The sequence below is a fragment of the Oncorhynchus clarkii genome, chromosome 6 (assembly GCF_045791955.1).
Source record: "Oncorhynchus clarkii lewisi isolate Uvic-CL-2024 chromosome 6, UVic_Ocla_1.0, whole genome shotgun sequence".
NCBI lineage: Eukaryota > Metazoa > Chordata > Actinopteri > Salmoniformes > Salmonidae > Oncorhynchus > Oncorhynchus clarkii.
The window spans coordinates 46456385-46470498 of record NC_092152.1 but is presented as its reverse complement, the minus strand read 5'-3'; the positions used below and the strand labels follow the sequence as shown (position 1 = coordinate 46470498).

Below are 14114 nucleotides of genomic sequence, written 5' to 3'. Positions count from 1 at the left end.
ATAAATACATTTGATTTGATTCCGAGTGGTGACGCAAGGCTCGCAACCTTGGCATACCCACTGGATAGGATTACGGGCCTTATAGCGTTCACATGATAATGGAGTTAGATGGTATATCAAGAGTAGGATCATAGACCCCTACACTCATTCTCTGTCATCCTTAGACAAAGTGAATTCTCACTATTCTACAATTGTAACATGTTAAGCAAAAATGTTCTCCTGAACTTATTTAGGCTTGCCATAACAAAGGGGTTGAATACTTAATTTTCACCGTAACATTCACATGGGTAGGGTTGCAAAATTCCCAAAATTCCACCTGTGATTTCTGGAAAACCTCACAAGTCCAACACTGACATCAGTGTGTGCATTTGTATGGTTGCAAAATTCCTTTAACCTGGGAATTGGGTAAAGTTTTCCAGAAATCACAGGTGGAATTTTGCAAGCTGACAACACAGCTCTTAGCTCCCTCAGTAGATGCCTACTGGAGAACTTATTTGTATTGCTTTTAATCTTTTTAATGAATTTATCTTATTAACACTTTGTTCTAGCTAGCTATTTGTGTAGGTAGCTATCAAGTAAACCCAATGATGTGAATATTACAGTGAAAATGTTAAGGGTCTTACATTTTAGCAGAGTGAAAGACTTCACACAGCACCTACATTGGAACCCTCCCAGGATCTCATTAACTGGGCACTCGACAGCCATGTGACAACCACACAGAGACCGTTACTAAGGGGCCTCTCTGGCTAGCCCACCCCAGAGACAAGTTAACGTTAGTAGCACCCAGAGATGCTAAAACACATGTCATCATGCAGAAGATGATATACACACAATATAGGGCGCCCGAGTGGCGCAGCGGTCTAAGGCACTGCATTTCAGTGCTAGAGGCGTCACTACAGACCATGGCTCGATTCAAGGCAACCAGCCGTGATTGGGAGTCCCATAGGGCGGCGCACAATTGGCCCAGGATCGTCTGGGTTAGGCGATCATTGTAAATAAGAATTTGTTCTTAACTGACTTGCCTAGTTAAATAAAGATTAAATAAAATAATTAAACACACCAGGCTAACCATATAAAACAACTTTCAGACAACGCACATGAAATTCACAAGGTCAGGAGAATGTGACATCTGCTTTTTGACACACACACACACACACACACACACACACACACACACACACACACACACACACACACACACACACACACACACACACACACACACACACACACACACACACACTTCAACAGAAGAGAGGGCAGAGGAGATCAGGTTAAGAGATTCACACAAACATGGCAGAATGGAATAAGAGAGAAAGCTGTGAAAGAAATAGAGAAGTCAGAAAATGAGAACAAAGAAAATGGAAGAGGGAAAAAAATGAGTATTAATGAAAAATGATTGAAAGATGAGGGAGAAAGGGACAGAATGAGAGAAAGAATAGAGATGACAACAGGTGGGAAGTTGGTCAGAAGAGTGTGAATAGAAAGGGAAAGGGATGGGAGAGAAGGAAAGTTAAGAGTGCAGAAGACATTCCTGCATCCTGCAGCCACTCACTCATAAATTACATCACCCAGAGACCATCAGCAGTGAGGAGTAAATCTTTACATCAGGGCTGCCCAATCTTGTCCCTGGAGTGTTACCCCCGGTACGTTTTCACTCCAACCCCAGTTGTAAGTAAACCGATTTGCTTATGAACCAGCTATCAGAATCAGGTGTGCTAGATTAGGGTTGGAGCAAAACCCAGGAACAGGGTTGGGGAGCCATGTTTTACGACGAGTGGAGATGAGAGCCTGACATTACCTTCTCCTCAGTGTTCACAGTCACTTAGAGAACGTACAACACAATGTTTGCTTGTTCACATCCCCTCATGAATTTAAAAAGGAATTGACTGGTGTAGAAAATGTAGTGGAAACTCATGCTTACAGAACAATGACTTTAAATTAACTCTGGGTTAAAGGGTAGATCATAGGAGAGCACCGTATCTCCCTCACTCGCTCTCTCTGACAGATGTTTACTTCCCCCTAGTGTTCAGCACCTAGCACTGCCACCCAGTCAGAGATGGCACAACTGCAGAGGTTGTGCCCTAGGCTGGTCTAGCGGGAAACACCACCACCTGTAGTACACATGCACAACCCCAACGTGGGTTTGAATCCCAGCCCCCTCACTATTCTGAATCTCCCGCCCTCTCATTGCATGCTATAGAATGAAAATACTTTAATATATGCAGAGGTCAGAGCAGAATCAGGTTGTGTAAGAGGTCAAATGTATTCATGTCTATTTTCCAAACCAGCCAGAAACTAGGCTGTTGTTGATGTCCCAGTCTATTTGGGAGATGCATCACCTTTGCTTTTGTAGAAAACAAAAGCTTTTAGTGCTCTTCAGCAGTCTGAGGAGAATGAGACGTCAGGGTTAGAGGTTACCTGGCGGTGACGATGCTCTGCAGCAGTCGGTGGGAGGAGTCTGAGAGGTCAGAGGGCACCAGGATCTCTACAGGGTTGACCTTTAAGACTCGCCCCTCCAGCTCACAACGCGTTGAGCCGTCCACAAAACAATCCAACAGCACGTCACCTGTACTGGGCTGCACCGCCTAACACACACATACAAACACACAGCAATTTTTGCCAGTCACTATTGGCCCGATTCAGACTTAGGAAAGATACACATTTCCTATGCACACCTTTCCTACGCACTTCTTAGTAGTTGGTATTCAGACTTACAGTATCTTACAGTAATGCGCTCTGGAAGTGTGGCTCTCTGGCACACAATGAATACATTTAATTAAACCGCTGAAAATCTGCCCACTTGCTGGCAAACATATTTTTGTGGTGTTTTCATTCAACAGGGTTTTCAGGACACTTATCTTTAAATACTGTTCCTCTTTATTTTGAATTTTGGCGACAGACTAACTAGAATACATTGAGAGAACGGGTTAAGAGAGAGATCTATATGTCTCCATTTCAGCACCAATTGGTAGATTAAATTATCTACAAGATCAGAATATTTTTTTTAGGGTTAGGAAAGTATGTATGGATAATGAAAAATAGTTTACAAAGCCTTTACATACAAAATATATTGATGAATTTAAAAAAGTGGTTCAATCCATAAAATATTGGAAAGTGAGAAGAGTGCGCTATAGGGGTTGAATAATAGTCCTATAAATCTACCCTATTCCTCAATAATCATGGAACTGTAATGGACAACAGTCCAGTCCTTGTGAACCGTGCACCAAGCTCCAGGTATAAACTGCTAAGTGTGGTCTGCGTTAAATAATGATTCAAATAGGCTGCAGGTACCAAATTATTGCACTACTTTAGCCTAATATTATCCACTATTGATAGCGACCCTCAGGAACACAGACAGAGGAAAGAAAGGTAAATGGAACGGAATAGAAAAACAGAGCCTTTATGCAGAAATGAAAACGGTGGTTTGATTAATTCTGAAAGCTTCCATATTCAGTTCATCAAATGGTAAAATTGGAAGTAATATACACTATCATTATAATATGGAGAATAGTATGATCAAATATACCCTAATTACCCTCAGTGATCATGAAACTGTGCGATGACAAGTGCCAAGTCTTGCGCCAAGTTCAAAGTAATGGTTTAATAAGCTTACTGTACATGTCGCAATTTATTTTTACTATAATTTGTAATTGGCCTTCATAAAATAGTATCCACTATTACTTGACCCTCAATAACAATAACAGGACAGCGTTTACTGAAGAAACAAATAAATTTAGGTCAAACAAAGGAATGGAATTCTATGAATGTAAGGAAAGGAAACAAACACTACATTATTAAATATTTATTACTTATGGTCGCTACCGATAGTGGCTAATAATATTTAACTTATAGCCTACAAATTGAAGAAAACTAGGGCTGGGAATTAACAGGGACCTCGCGATACGTATTGCGATTCGAAACTGTGATGAGGTTCCAAACATATCGCTCACCATATGTCTGAGCAGAGGGACAAGAGTGAGCCATGAGAAAATAAGTTGTGACCAGTCATGGAAATAAGTGCTGTAAACAAATTGGCTCCCTATTTCTCATCACTGCCTATATAGGCCATACCATTCAAATTCGGCATAATGGCACAGCATTTCATACTTCACTGAGAAAAGGGGCATACCCATCATGTCAAATCTAAATTGTATTTGTCACATGCGCCGAATACAACAGGTGTAGACATTAAAGGAAAACCCTTACTTAGCAAGCCAACAATACAGTTAAGAAAAATATATTTTTTTTTTTATCAATGAAAATAAGAAATAATTAAAACCTCTACAGGATCGGTGGGTCCCCCCACGGGACGGTTGAGCTAACGTAGGCTAATGAGATTAGCATAGGTTGACTGGAGTCTGACAATTTTTATGGCTGACACCGCCTGGTATAGAGGTCCTGGATAGCAGGAAGCCTTTGTAGTGCCTTGCGGTCGGAGGCCGAGCACTTGCCATACCAGGTAGTGATGCAACCAGTCAGGATGCTCTCGATGGTGCAGCTGTAGAACCTTTTGAGGATCTGAGGACACATGACAAATATTTTCAGTCTCCTGAGGGAGAAAATGATTTGTCGTCATGGTGTGCTTGGACCATGTTAATTTGTTGGTGATGTGGACACCAAGGAACTTGAAGCTCTCAACCTGATCCACTGCAGCCCCATAGATGAGAATGGGGCCATACTCGGTTCTCCTTCTCCTGTAGTCCACAATCATCACCTTTGTCTTGATCACATTGAGGGAGAGGTTGTTGCCCTGGCACCACAAGGCCAGGTCTCTGACCTCCTTCCAAAATGTTGTCTCGTCGTTGTCGGTGATCAGGCCTACCACTGTTGTCTTAGGCAAACTTGATGGTGTTGGAGTCGTGCCTGGCCATGCAATTATGAGTGAACAGGGAGTACAGGAGGGGACCCCATGTTAAGGATCAGCGTGGCGGATGTGTTGTTACCTACCCTCACCACCTGGGGGCGGCCCATCAGAAAGTTTAGTATTCAGTTGCAGAGGGAGGTGTTTAGTCCCAGGGTCCTTAGCTCATTGATGAGCTTTGAGGGCACTATGTTGTTGAACGCTTAGCTGTAGTCAATGAATAGCACAGTTGTCCAGAACAGCTGGTGCTGTCATGTATGTTTCAGTGTTACTTGCCTCGAAGCGAGCATAGAAGTAATTTAGCTTGTCCGTTAGGCTTGTATCACTGGGCAGCTCTCGGCTCTACTACATCCAAGCGTTGGAGCCGGTGTTGTATGATTCGATCTTAATCCTATATTGACGCTTTGCCTGTTTGATGGTTCGTCGGAGGGCATAGCGAGATTTCTTATAAAACTTCCAGGTTAGAGTCACGCTCCTTGAAAGTGGCAGCTCTACCCTTCAGCTCAGTGCGGAGGTTGCCTGTAATCCATGGTATCTGGTTGGGGTATGTACGTACAGTCACTGTGGGGATGATTTCCTCGATGTACTTACTGATGAAGCCATTGACTGATGTGGTGTACTCAACGCCATCGGAGGAATCCCGGAACATATTCCAGTCTGTGCTAGCAAAACAGACCTGTAGCTTGTGCTTATGTGACCACTTCCTTACTGAGAGAGAGTCACTGGTACTTCCTGGTTGAGTTTTTTCTTGTAGGTAATCAGGAGGATAGAATTATGGTCAGCTTTGCCAAATGGATGCAGAGGGATAGCTTTGTACGCGTCTCTGTGTGTGGCATAAAGGTGGTCGAGAGTTTTTTTCCCCCATCTGGTTGCACATTTAACATGCTGACAGAAATGAGGTAAAACAGATTTAAGTTTCCATGCATTAGAGTCCCCGGCCACTAGGAGTGCCGCCTCATGGAGCATTTTCCTGTTTGCTTTTGGCGGTGAACAGCTCATCGAGTGTGGTCTTAGTGCCAGCATCAGTGGTGCTGGTGGTAGGTAGAAAGCTATGAAAAATACAGATGAAAAACTCTTGGTAGATCATGTGGTCTACAGCTTATCATTAGAAACCCTACCTCAGGCAAACAAAAACTTGAAACTTCCTTAGATATCGTGCACCAAAAATGCACCGAAAATGGCTGTCATTGATAGCAATAGTCATCAATGAACTTGACAGGGCTTTAAAAAAAATAAAAAAAATAAATGTACACTACCGTTCAAAAGTTTGGGGTCACTTAGAAATGTCCTTGTTTTTGAAAGTAAAGTACATTTTTTTGTCCCATAAAATAACACCAAATTGATCAGAAATACATTGTAGACATTGTTCATGTTGTAAATGACTATTGTAGCTAGAAACATCTGATTTTTAATGGAATATCTACATAGGCCCATTATCAGCAACCATCACTCCTGTGTTCCAATGGCATGTTGTGTTAGCTAATCCAATTAGGCAAAAGGCTAATTGATCATTAGAAAACCCTTTTGCAATTATGTTAGCACAGCTAAAAAGTGTTGTTCTGATTAAAGAAGCAATAAAACTGGCCTTTTTTAAACTTGTTGAGTATCTGGAGCATCAGCATTTGTGGGTTCGATTAAGGCTCAAAATGGCCAGAAACAAAGTGCTTTCTTCTGAAACCTGTTAGTCTATTCTTGTTCTAAGAAATGAAGACTATTCCATGTGAGAAATGGCCAAGAAACTTTAGATGTCGTACAATGCTGTGCTTCCTTCACAGAACAGCGCAAACAGGCTCTAATCAGAATAGAAAGAGTGGGATGCCCCGGTCCACTTGCTCAGTAGTGCACAAGTACATTAGTGTCTAGTTTGAGAAACAGACGCCTCAAAAGTCCTCAACTGGCAACTTCATTAAATAGTACCCGCATAACACCAGTCTCAACGTCAACAGTGAAGAGGCGACTCCGGGTTGCTGGCCTTCTAGGCAGAGTTGAAAGAAAGAAAAAAAGAAGCCATATCTCAGACTGACCAATAAAAATTAAGATGGGCAAAACAACTGTTCTATCTTGCCAATGCAGTGTGTAACCTGCCAGCTGTATGTTAATCATGTCTTCGTTCAGCCACGACTTGGTGAAATATAAGATATGACAGTTATTGATGTCCAGTTGGTAGGATATACATGCTTTGAGCTTGTCCCAATTTATTTTTGAGCGATTGTACGTTGGCCAGTAGTACGGATGGCAAGGGCAGATTACCCACTTTTCGGCAGATCCTCACAAGGCACTCCAATCTCTTTCCCCGTTATCTTTTCTGTTTATTTCTCCTGCAAATGACGGGATGAGGGCCTGTTCGGGTGTCTGGAGTAAATCCCTCTCGTCGGACTCATTAAAGAGAAATACTTCATCCAGTTCAAGGTGAGTAATCGCTGTTTTGATTTCCGGAAGCTATTTTCGGCCATAAGAGACAGTAGTAGCAACATTATGTACAAAATAAAAGTTAGAGAAAATGCAAAAAAAAAAAAAAAAAAAAAAAAAACGAACAAAATAGAACGGTTGGTTAAGAGCCCATGAAACGGCAGCAATCCTCTCCAGCGCCGTCTTCGAGCATAAAGAATACATGTTGATATGCTTTTCCATTTCCTACCGTGACTGGTTTGACATTAATATCCAGTGATAAGGTAAAATAGATCTAAAACAATTGTTATTTGGCCTATACACATACACAATCACCTTATCCAAACTGATTACGCATTTACCTAGTACGCATTTACCTAGTACGCATTTACCTAGGTCTTATCAATTTAAAAATTACAGTGCATGGAGTATGCTGTTATTTCTATCGTTAAAAAAAAATGAAGTAAATGCTTTTTCCACTTGGAACCGGTAGGTTTGCGCGACTTTATTCATGGTTTCCGCGTGCATAAAGAATAAGCTTAGAGAGAAAAGTGCGTAAAATGGGGAATGAAGTTCCATTTACGTGCACATAACTCGGGTCTGAATTACCCCACATTGAGCCCATGTGCGTACAATTGAGTGTGTACTCACCACCAGCCCAATGGTTAGTTGTTTTCTGGGTTTATCCCAGGTCTCACTGAGACAGAGCAGGTAGCTCTCTGGAGGATCTGTCACCACATTATCACACTCCCCCTCCTCCACATCAACCAGACTATGCACTGGGTTGACGTCTGATACCCAGGGTCAAGGGTCAATAAGCACACTATAGTGGGCTGAAGTCATCACACACAGGAGGACACTACTGCAGCTGTGCGCAGTTGACTACTCTTATGCCCGGTCCATAAATACACCTGTATGGATATGGTGAATAACACAACACACACACCAGCATATGTAAGGATACCCTCCCCCACCAGTGTAGACTTTGTGTAGAGAGCGCTGAGTTGGCGGGTGAACAAAGAGTTCTTATTGGCTCCGGAGGCCTTAATGGCCGACGTCTCTGTCTGCTTCACCACGCCCACCTGAGGTGAGAACCAATCACAGTCAATCAAACGTAAATCAGACACACTCATCACTGACAAATAATTATTTTGCTTCCTAAATTAATAATTAATCTGTGGCAGACAATAACATCACACATAAACAAAGTCTATGGTGACATTTAACAGTTGTATGCCTAAAACATTTCACATTGCATTACTTAAAATACTCTGTCTGCCCTTTGACTTCGATAATGAGTTGCAACAGTAATGGGCCTGACTGGAGAACCTTGAATCTGCCCTGTTCCACACCTTGTAGCCCTGGGAGACAAGGCGTCGTACGTGAACAAACAAGCGGTGTGTGGGAATGCTACACGTCATGAAGTTATGGTCCAGGTGACAGAAGATGTTCAGCTGCTTCGCTGCTTTCTACACACACACAAACCAGTGACAGATGTTTAGCTCCCTTGCTGCGATCTACATACACACATTGATTAACGCACATCAGGAAGTTATAGTCCAGGTGACAGAAGATGTTCAGCTTCTTCGCCGCTCTACACACACGCCTCTCACCTCTGCGTCCTCTCCAAAGAACCTGTACTTGTATCCACACTCCACAGCCAATAGAGCGTCTTTATGTTGCTCTTTAATCTGCAGGTACTGCTGCTCCAGAGGAGTGTACCCACTCTTAGAGATCCCACAGGGGGCACTGGTCACAGAGACTTCACCCCCTACTCCTGGAGGAGTCTTCATTACACCCCCCCTTCTTCTTCTTCCTTCTCCTGGCTTGGCAAACTGAATGAGGCTGAGAGCCTAGGAAGGATCACAACAATAAAGTTTCCATTTAAAGCTGCAATATTGACCAAATTCACATAGAAATGTGTTATAGATGTGGCATTCTCATTGAAAGCAAGTAAGAAGCGTTAGATCTGTTATATATGTGTACTATTGCTATGCTTCCTGTTCTTAAGTTGAATTTTTGCATCTTTTACTTTTGGTTTTGTACAGCAGCTTCAAACAGCTGAAAATACAATATTTTTGGTTATGGAGAACATACTTCACAGCAGTGTAGATGGTACAATGACTCTTTACACTATACTTGCTTCTTTTGCCACAAACTGAAATTAAGCAAACTATTCAAATTTTAGCAACTAGTTAATGCCGGAGCAATTTTTACATAGTGCAACTTTAACATACAGTTTCAAACTCACAGAATACAATTAATTAGTAGAAAATCAAAGAGAAAGGTGATGATCTCCTACCTGTTTTTTTGATGATGGCTCTGGACTCCGCCACTCCTCTTCTTCGCTTTTCTGTCTCTTTTTATCGCCAGTCATTTCTCTGTGGGCCACAGCCTCCCTACCTCCTACATCCCCAGGCCCATTACCTCCATGAGCACACCCATCGCCTACATCACCAGGCCTACCACCTGCATCCTCAGGCCCACCATCTGCATCCTCAGACCCGCCACCCGCATTCCCGGGCCCAAGAGGGCCTCTGCCTTGGGGCTCACTAGGACAGACGAAGCCCTTCAGTCTCTCCAGGGTGGAAGAGGAGAGGCTGCCTGCCCCTCGAGAGGAGGGGGCCCTGATTTCTGATAGGAAAAAGGGATAAGAGTTTAAATGAAAACTGGTAGTGGCTGTGTAAACAAACCCAAAGTGTGGATTGCAGGCAAATTGAATTATTTCAAAGTAAGTACATATTTATACACTCTCCTTCAAGGTAAATCATTTTCTGATTTGGATCAACATTTTCAGGGGGGTGCCTACTCTAATTCTGAGTGTGGACTGGACAAGCCTCTACTCTCTAATTTGAATCTTCCAAAATAGTTAACAGCTCCTTTACATGTCAGAATGTTTAATAAACTTCATTTGAAGTTAGTCTACCTAGTGTCCACTGATTTCATCCTTATATTGTTGGAAATCTGAAATAAAATATCCACAGGAAAGTATTATTAATCGCACTTCAAAATTAGTGTTTCTGTGCGTGGCTCTCACAGCTTGTTCGTTAATCATGTGCACACGCAAGTACATGCACGGATACACGTGCACAACGTAAGTACATGCACACGATGCACGCATACCTACCAAGCTCTTGTAGGTGTTTATATGGTTTTGCCCATGTGCCAGGAGATTGACATCTCAACAGCAGTACCAGTGTTTTGAAATGTCGGTTTATAATACTTTCCTGTGGATAGTTTGTATAAGGACTAGAGGTCGACCGATAATGATTTTTCAACGCAGATACCGATTATTGGAGGACCAAAAAAGACGATACCGATTAATCGGCCAATTTTTTTTATTTGTTAAAAAAAAAACATTTTTTTTAAAGATTTTACCTTTATTTAACTAGGCAAGTCAGTTAAGAACAAATTCTTATTTTCAATGATGGCCTAGGAACAGTGGGTTAATTGCCTGTTCAGGGGCAGAACGACAGATTTGTACCTTGTCAGCTCGGGGGTTTGAACTTGCAACCTTCCGTGGGGCGACGCACAATTGGCCTAGCGTCGTCCGGGTTAGGGAGGGTTTGGCCGGTAAGGGAAATCCTTGTCTCATCGCGCACCAGCGACTCCTGTGGCGGGCCGGGCGCAGTGCGCGCTAACCAAGGTTGCCAGGTGCACGGTGTTTCCTCCGACACATTGGTGCGGCTGGCTTCCGGGTTGGATGGCGCTGTGTTAAGAAGCAGTACGCCCGTACGGGAGTTGTAGCGATGAGACAAGATAGTAGCTACTAAACAATTGGATACCACGAAATTGGGGAGAATAAGGGGTAAAAAATGTAAAAATAAATAAAATATGAATCTCTCAAGAAATAAGCATCTCACTGTTGCCGCCTGTTATAGACCACCCTCAGCTCCCAGCAGTGCCCTGGACACCATATGTGAATTGATTGCCCCCTATCTATCTTCAGAGTTCGTTCTGTTAGGTGACCTAAACTGGGACATGCTAAACACCCCGGCCGTTCTACAATCTAAGCTAGATGCCCTCAATCTCACACAAATCAAGGTACCCACCAGGTACAACCCTAAATCCGTAAACATGGGCACCCTCATAGATATTATCCTGACCAACCTGCCCTCCAAATACACCTCTGCTGTTTTCAATCAGGATCTCAGCGATCACTGCCTTATTGCCTGCATCCGCTATGGGTCTGTGGTCAAATACCACCACTCATCACTGTCAAACGCTCCCTAAAAACAGTTCTGTGATCAGGCCTTTCTAATCGACCTGGCCCAGGTATCCTAGAAGGATATTGACCTCATCCCGTCAGTAGAGGACGCCTGGTCATTCTTTAAAAGTAATTTCCTCACCACCTTAAAAAAGCATGCCCCTTTCAAGAAATGTAGAACTAAGAACAGATATTTCCCCTGGTTCACTCCAGACCCGACTGCTCTCGACCAGCACAAAAACATCCTGTGGCCAACTGCACTAGCATCGAATAGTCCCCGCGATATGCAACTTTTCAGGGAAGTCAGGAACCAATACACACAGTCGGTCAGGAAAGCAAAGACTAGCTTTCTCAAACAGAAATTTGCAACCTGTAGCTCTAACTCCAAAAGGTTTTGGGACACTAAAGTCCATGGAGAATAAGACCACCTCCTCCCAGCTGCCCACAGCACTTTAGAAAGAGAGGGTCCAGATTGTCTAGCCCAGCTGATTTGTACGCGTCCAGGTTCTGCAGCTCTTTCAGAACATCTGCTATCTGGTTTTGGGTGAAGGAGAAGCTGGGGAGGCTTGAGCAAGTAGCTGCGGCGCTAAATATACTTTTTTTCTATTGTGTTATTGAATGTATGTTTGTTTATTCCATGTGTAATGCTGTGTTTTTGTCGCACTGCTTTGCTTTATCTTGGCCAGGTCGCAGTTGTAAATGAGAGAGAACTTGTTCTCAACTGGACTACCTAGTAAAGTAAAAGTGAAATAAAATATAAAAAAATAAAAACATTCCAAGTAATTATATTGCTTTGTTTCAGACTGAGACCTTGCTATCAAGTCTGATGTATTATGGTGCTTTCAAGACAACTCTGAAATCGGAACCTCTGATAAACGTATGCAAAGAAAAAAAAAGCGTGAAGCTTCCTATTGGTTGATTTTGATACTTTCCAAGTGGGGAAACTCAGTGCTCATCTTTCTCAACGAGTTTCCAAGTCAGAAATGTCAGCGTCTCCGGGTTCCGAGTTGTCTTGAACGCGGCATGGCTAGGAGTGCTCACCATCGACACGCCAGGATATGACCTCACAGTTCATGTCCTCCTTTTCCTGTCCGTTATGGGCCAATTTGGCTCGTTTCAATAATGACCCACCATTATTATTCGGAGAATGCTTATGCTGCACAATACAGAGAACACAGAAGAGGGGAATAAAATACAACTTAATTCATAGTGTGCAACACAATACCATTGATATAGATGTGTGTGTGAGAGCGAACAAGTAACGTTAGCTAACAACAATAGTTACATGCAAAGTATAAAGCCATTGCTTTCTCACAACTCTGTCATGCACTTTGGTTGAGCTATGTCTGAGTTAAATGCTTTATTTGTATACAGTTACACAATAACATTCGCACTGTCTGTGTCCTTACCTTTCCTCTAGGTCCTGGTTTCAGCCCAGCGCATAGCTCAACAGAGTTACCGATAATACCGGATTGAACGTTTCTGTCAGGGGCACTGCTGCTCAACCCGCCGAAATAGCTACTTATAGATGTCTGTGTAGTGCAGGACTTCTTGATTGATTTAGGCATTTTCACAGATAATTTGCGAATATAAAGTCTCATACATAACGAAAAATTAATTGCATGCTTTGTTTCAGCTTTGATATTTGCGAATACGCGGGTCTCTTCCTCGCTTCTTCTTCTTTAAATTTGTAATTGCGGATGGCAACCAACTAAAGTGTATACAGCGCCACCTATCGCCCACTGTTAAGGAGTGCGAATTCAGTACACTGTGAGACGAAAAAGGGAAGAAAAATTGCCCCAAGAGGCTGCTGGGTGCACCTGATAAGCCACCAATCACCTCTTTAAAAGGTGGAAACATCTTACCAATCACACAATTCATATGGTATCCCACTGGTTGCGCCTCGTGTGTGTACCACACACTTATTTTCCACCATAATTTGCAAATAAATTCATTAAAAATCCTACAATGTGATTTTCTGGATTTTTTTTCTCATTTTGTCTGTCATAGTTGAAGTGTACCTATGATGAAAATTACAGACCTCTCATCTTTTTAAGTGGGAGAACTTGCACAATTGGTGGCTGACTAAATACTTTTTTGCCCCACTGTACATGAAGTCATAAAATCTATACATGACGTCATAAAATCAAGTGCATCGAAACAATCTAAAATCAAAGGACCAGGTAAAATAGGACAGATAAAAAGAGGGGTGTGGGGGGGTGGGAAGAGGATACAAACACGGGTAGGGTTTGGTTTAAGGTGGTAGGCTACCCTGTTTAGGGTTATGTTTTGGTTTAAGGTGGTAGGGTTGGGAATAAGAGCTAAGGACCCCGGCACCCATTGTGGAATGGAGGGAGACAAGGAGACCAGCAGAGGAGGGGCGGGAGGGAGCATAGATCGGGAGAAGATCAGAGAGGTAGGTGGGTGCCAGGTTGTGGAGGGCTTTGTAGGTGAGAAGGAGTATTTTAAAGTTAATACAGTTGCACATGGAGCCAGGATTGGTTTGTTCAGTTGATCTGGTGCTGGTGTGGATTCTGGCTGCGGAGTTCAGAACCAGTTGGAAGTCTGTTGATGAGGTCGGTGGGGATCTGGTGAGGAGAGTGTTACACTAGTCTAGTCAGGAAGTAACCAAGGCATGGATGAGGGTTTCTGTGC

At 42.9% G+C, this 14114-nt stretch overlaps 1 protein-coding gene across 2 annotated transcripts in view; it reads right to left on the bottom strand.

Moving 5' to 3' along the window:
* LOC139411217 (mutS homolog 3 (E. coli)) overlaps positions 1-13168 on the bottom strand; it is a 135090-nt gene extending 121922 nt beyond the window's left edge. For both annotated transcript variants that reach the window (XM_071157218.1, XM_071157219.1), the window contains exons 1-8: positions 12869-13168; positions 12501-12615; positions 9555-9886; positions 8866-9105; positions 8605-8721; positions 8217-8334; positions 7904-8043; positions 2422-2588 (exon numbers count right to left, since the gene is read on the bottom strand). In XM_071157218.1, coding sequence (XP_071013319.1) covers positions 2422-2588; positions 7904-8043; positions 8217-8334; positions 8605-8721; positions 8866-9105; positions 9555-9886; positions 12501-12615; positions 12869-13060 — 1421 coding nt within the window. In that variant the 5' untranslated portion in view covers positions 13061-13168. The remainder of the gene's footprint in view (positions 1-2421; positions 2589-7903; positions 8044-8216; positions 8335-8604; positions 8722-8865; positions 9106-9554; positions 9887-12500; positions 12616-12868) is intronic.
* Positions 13169-14114: the final 946 nt, after the last annotated feature.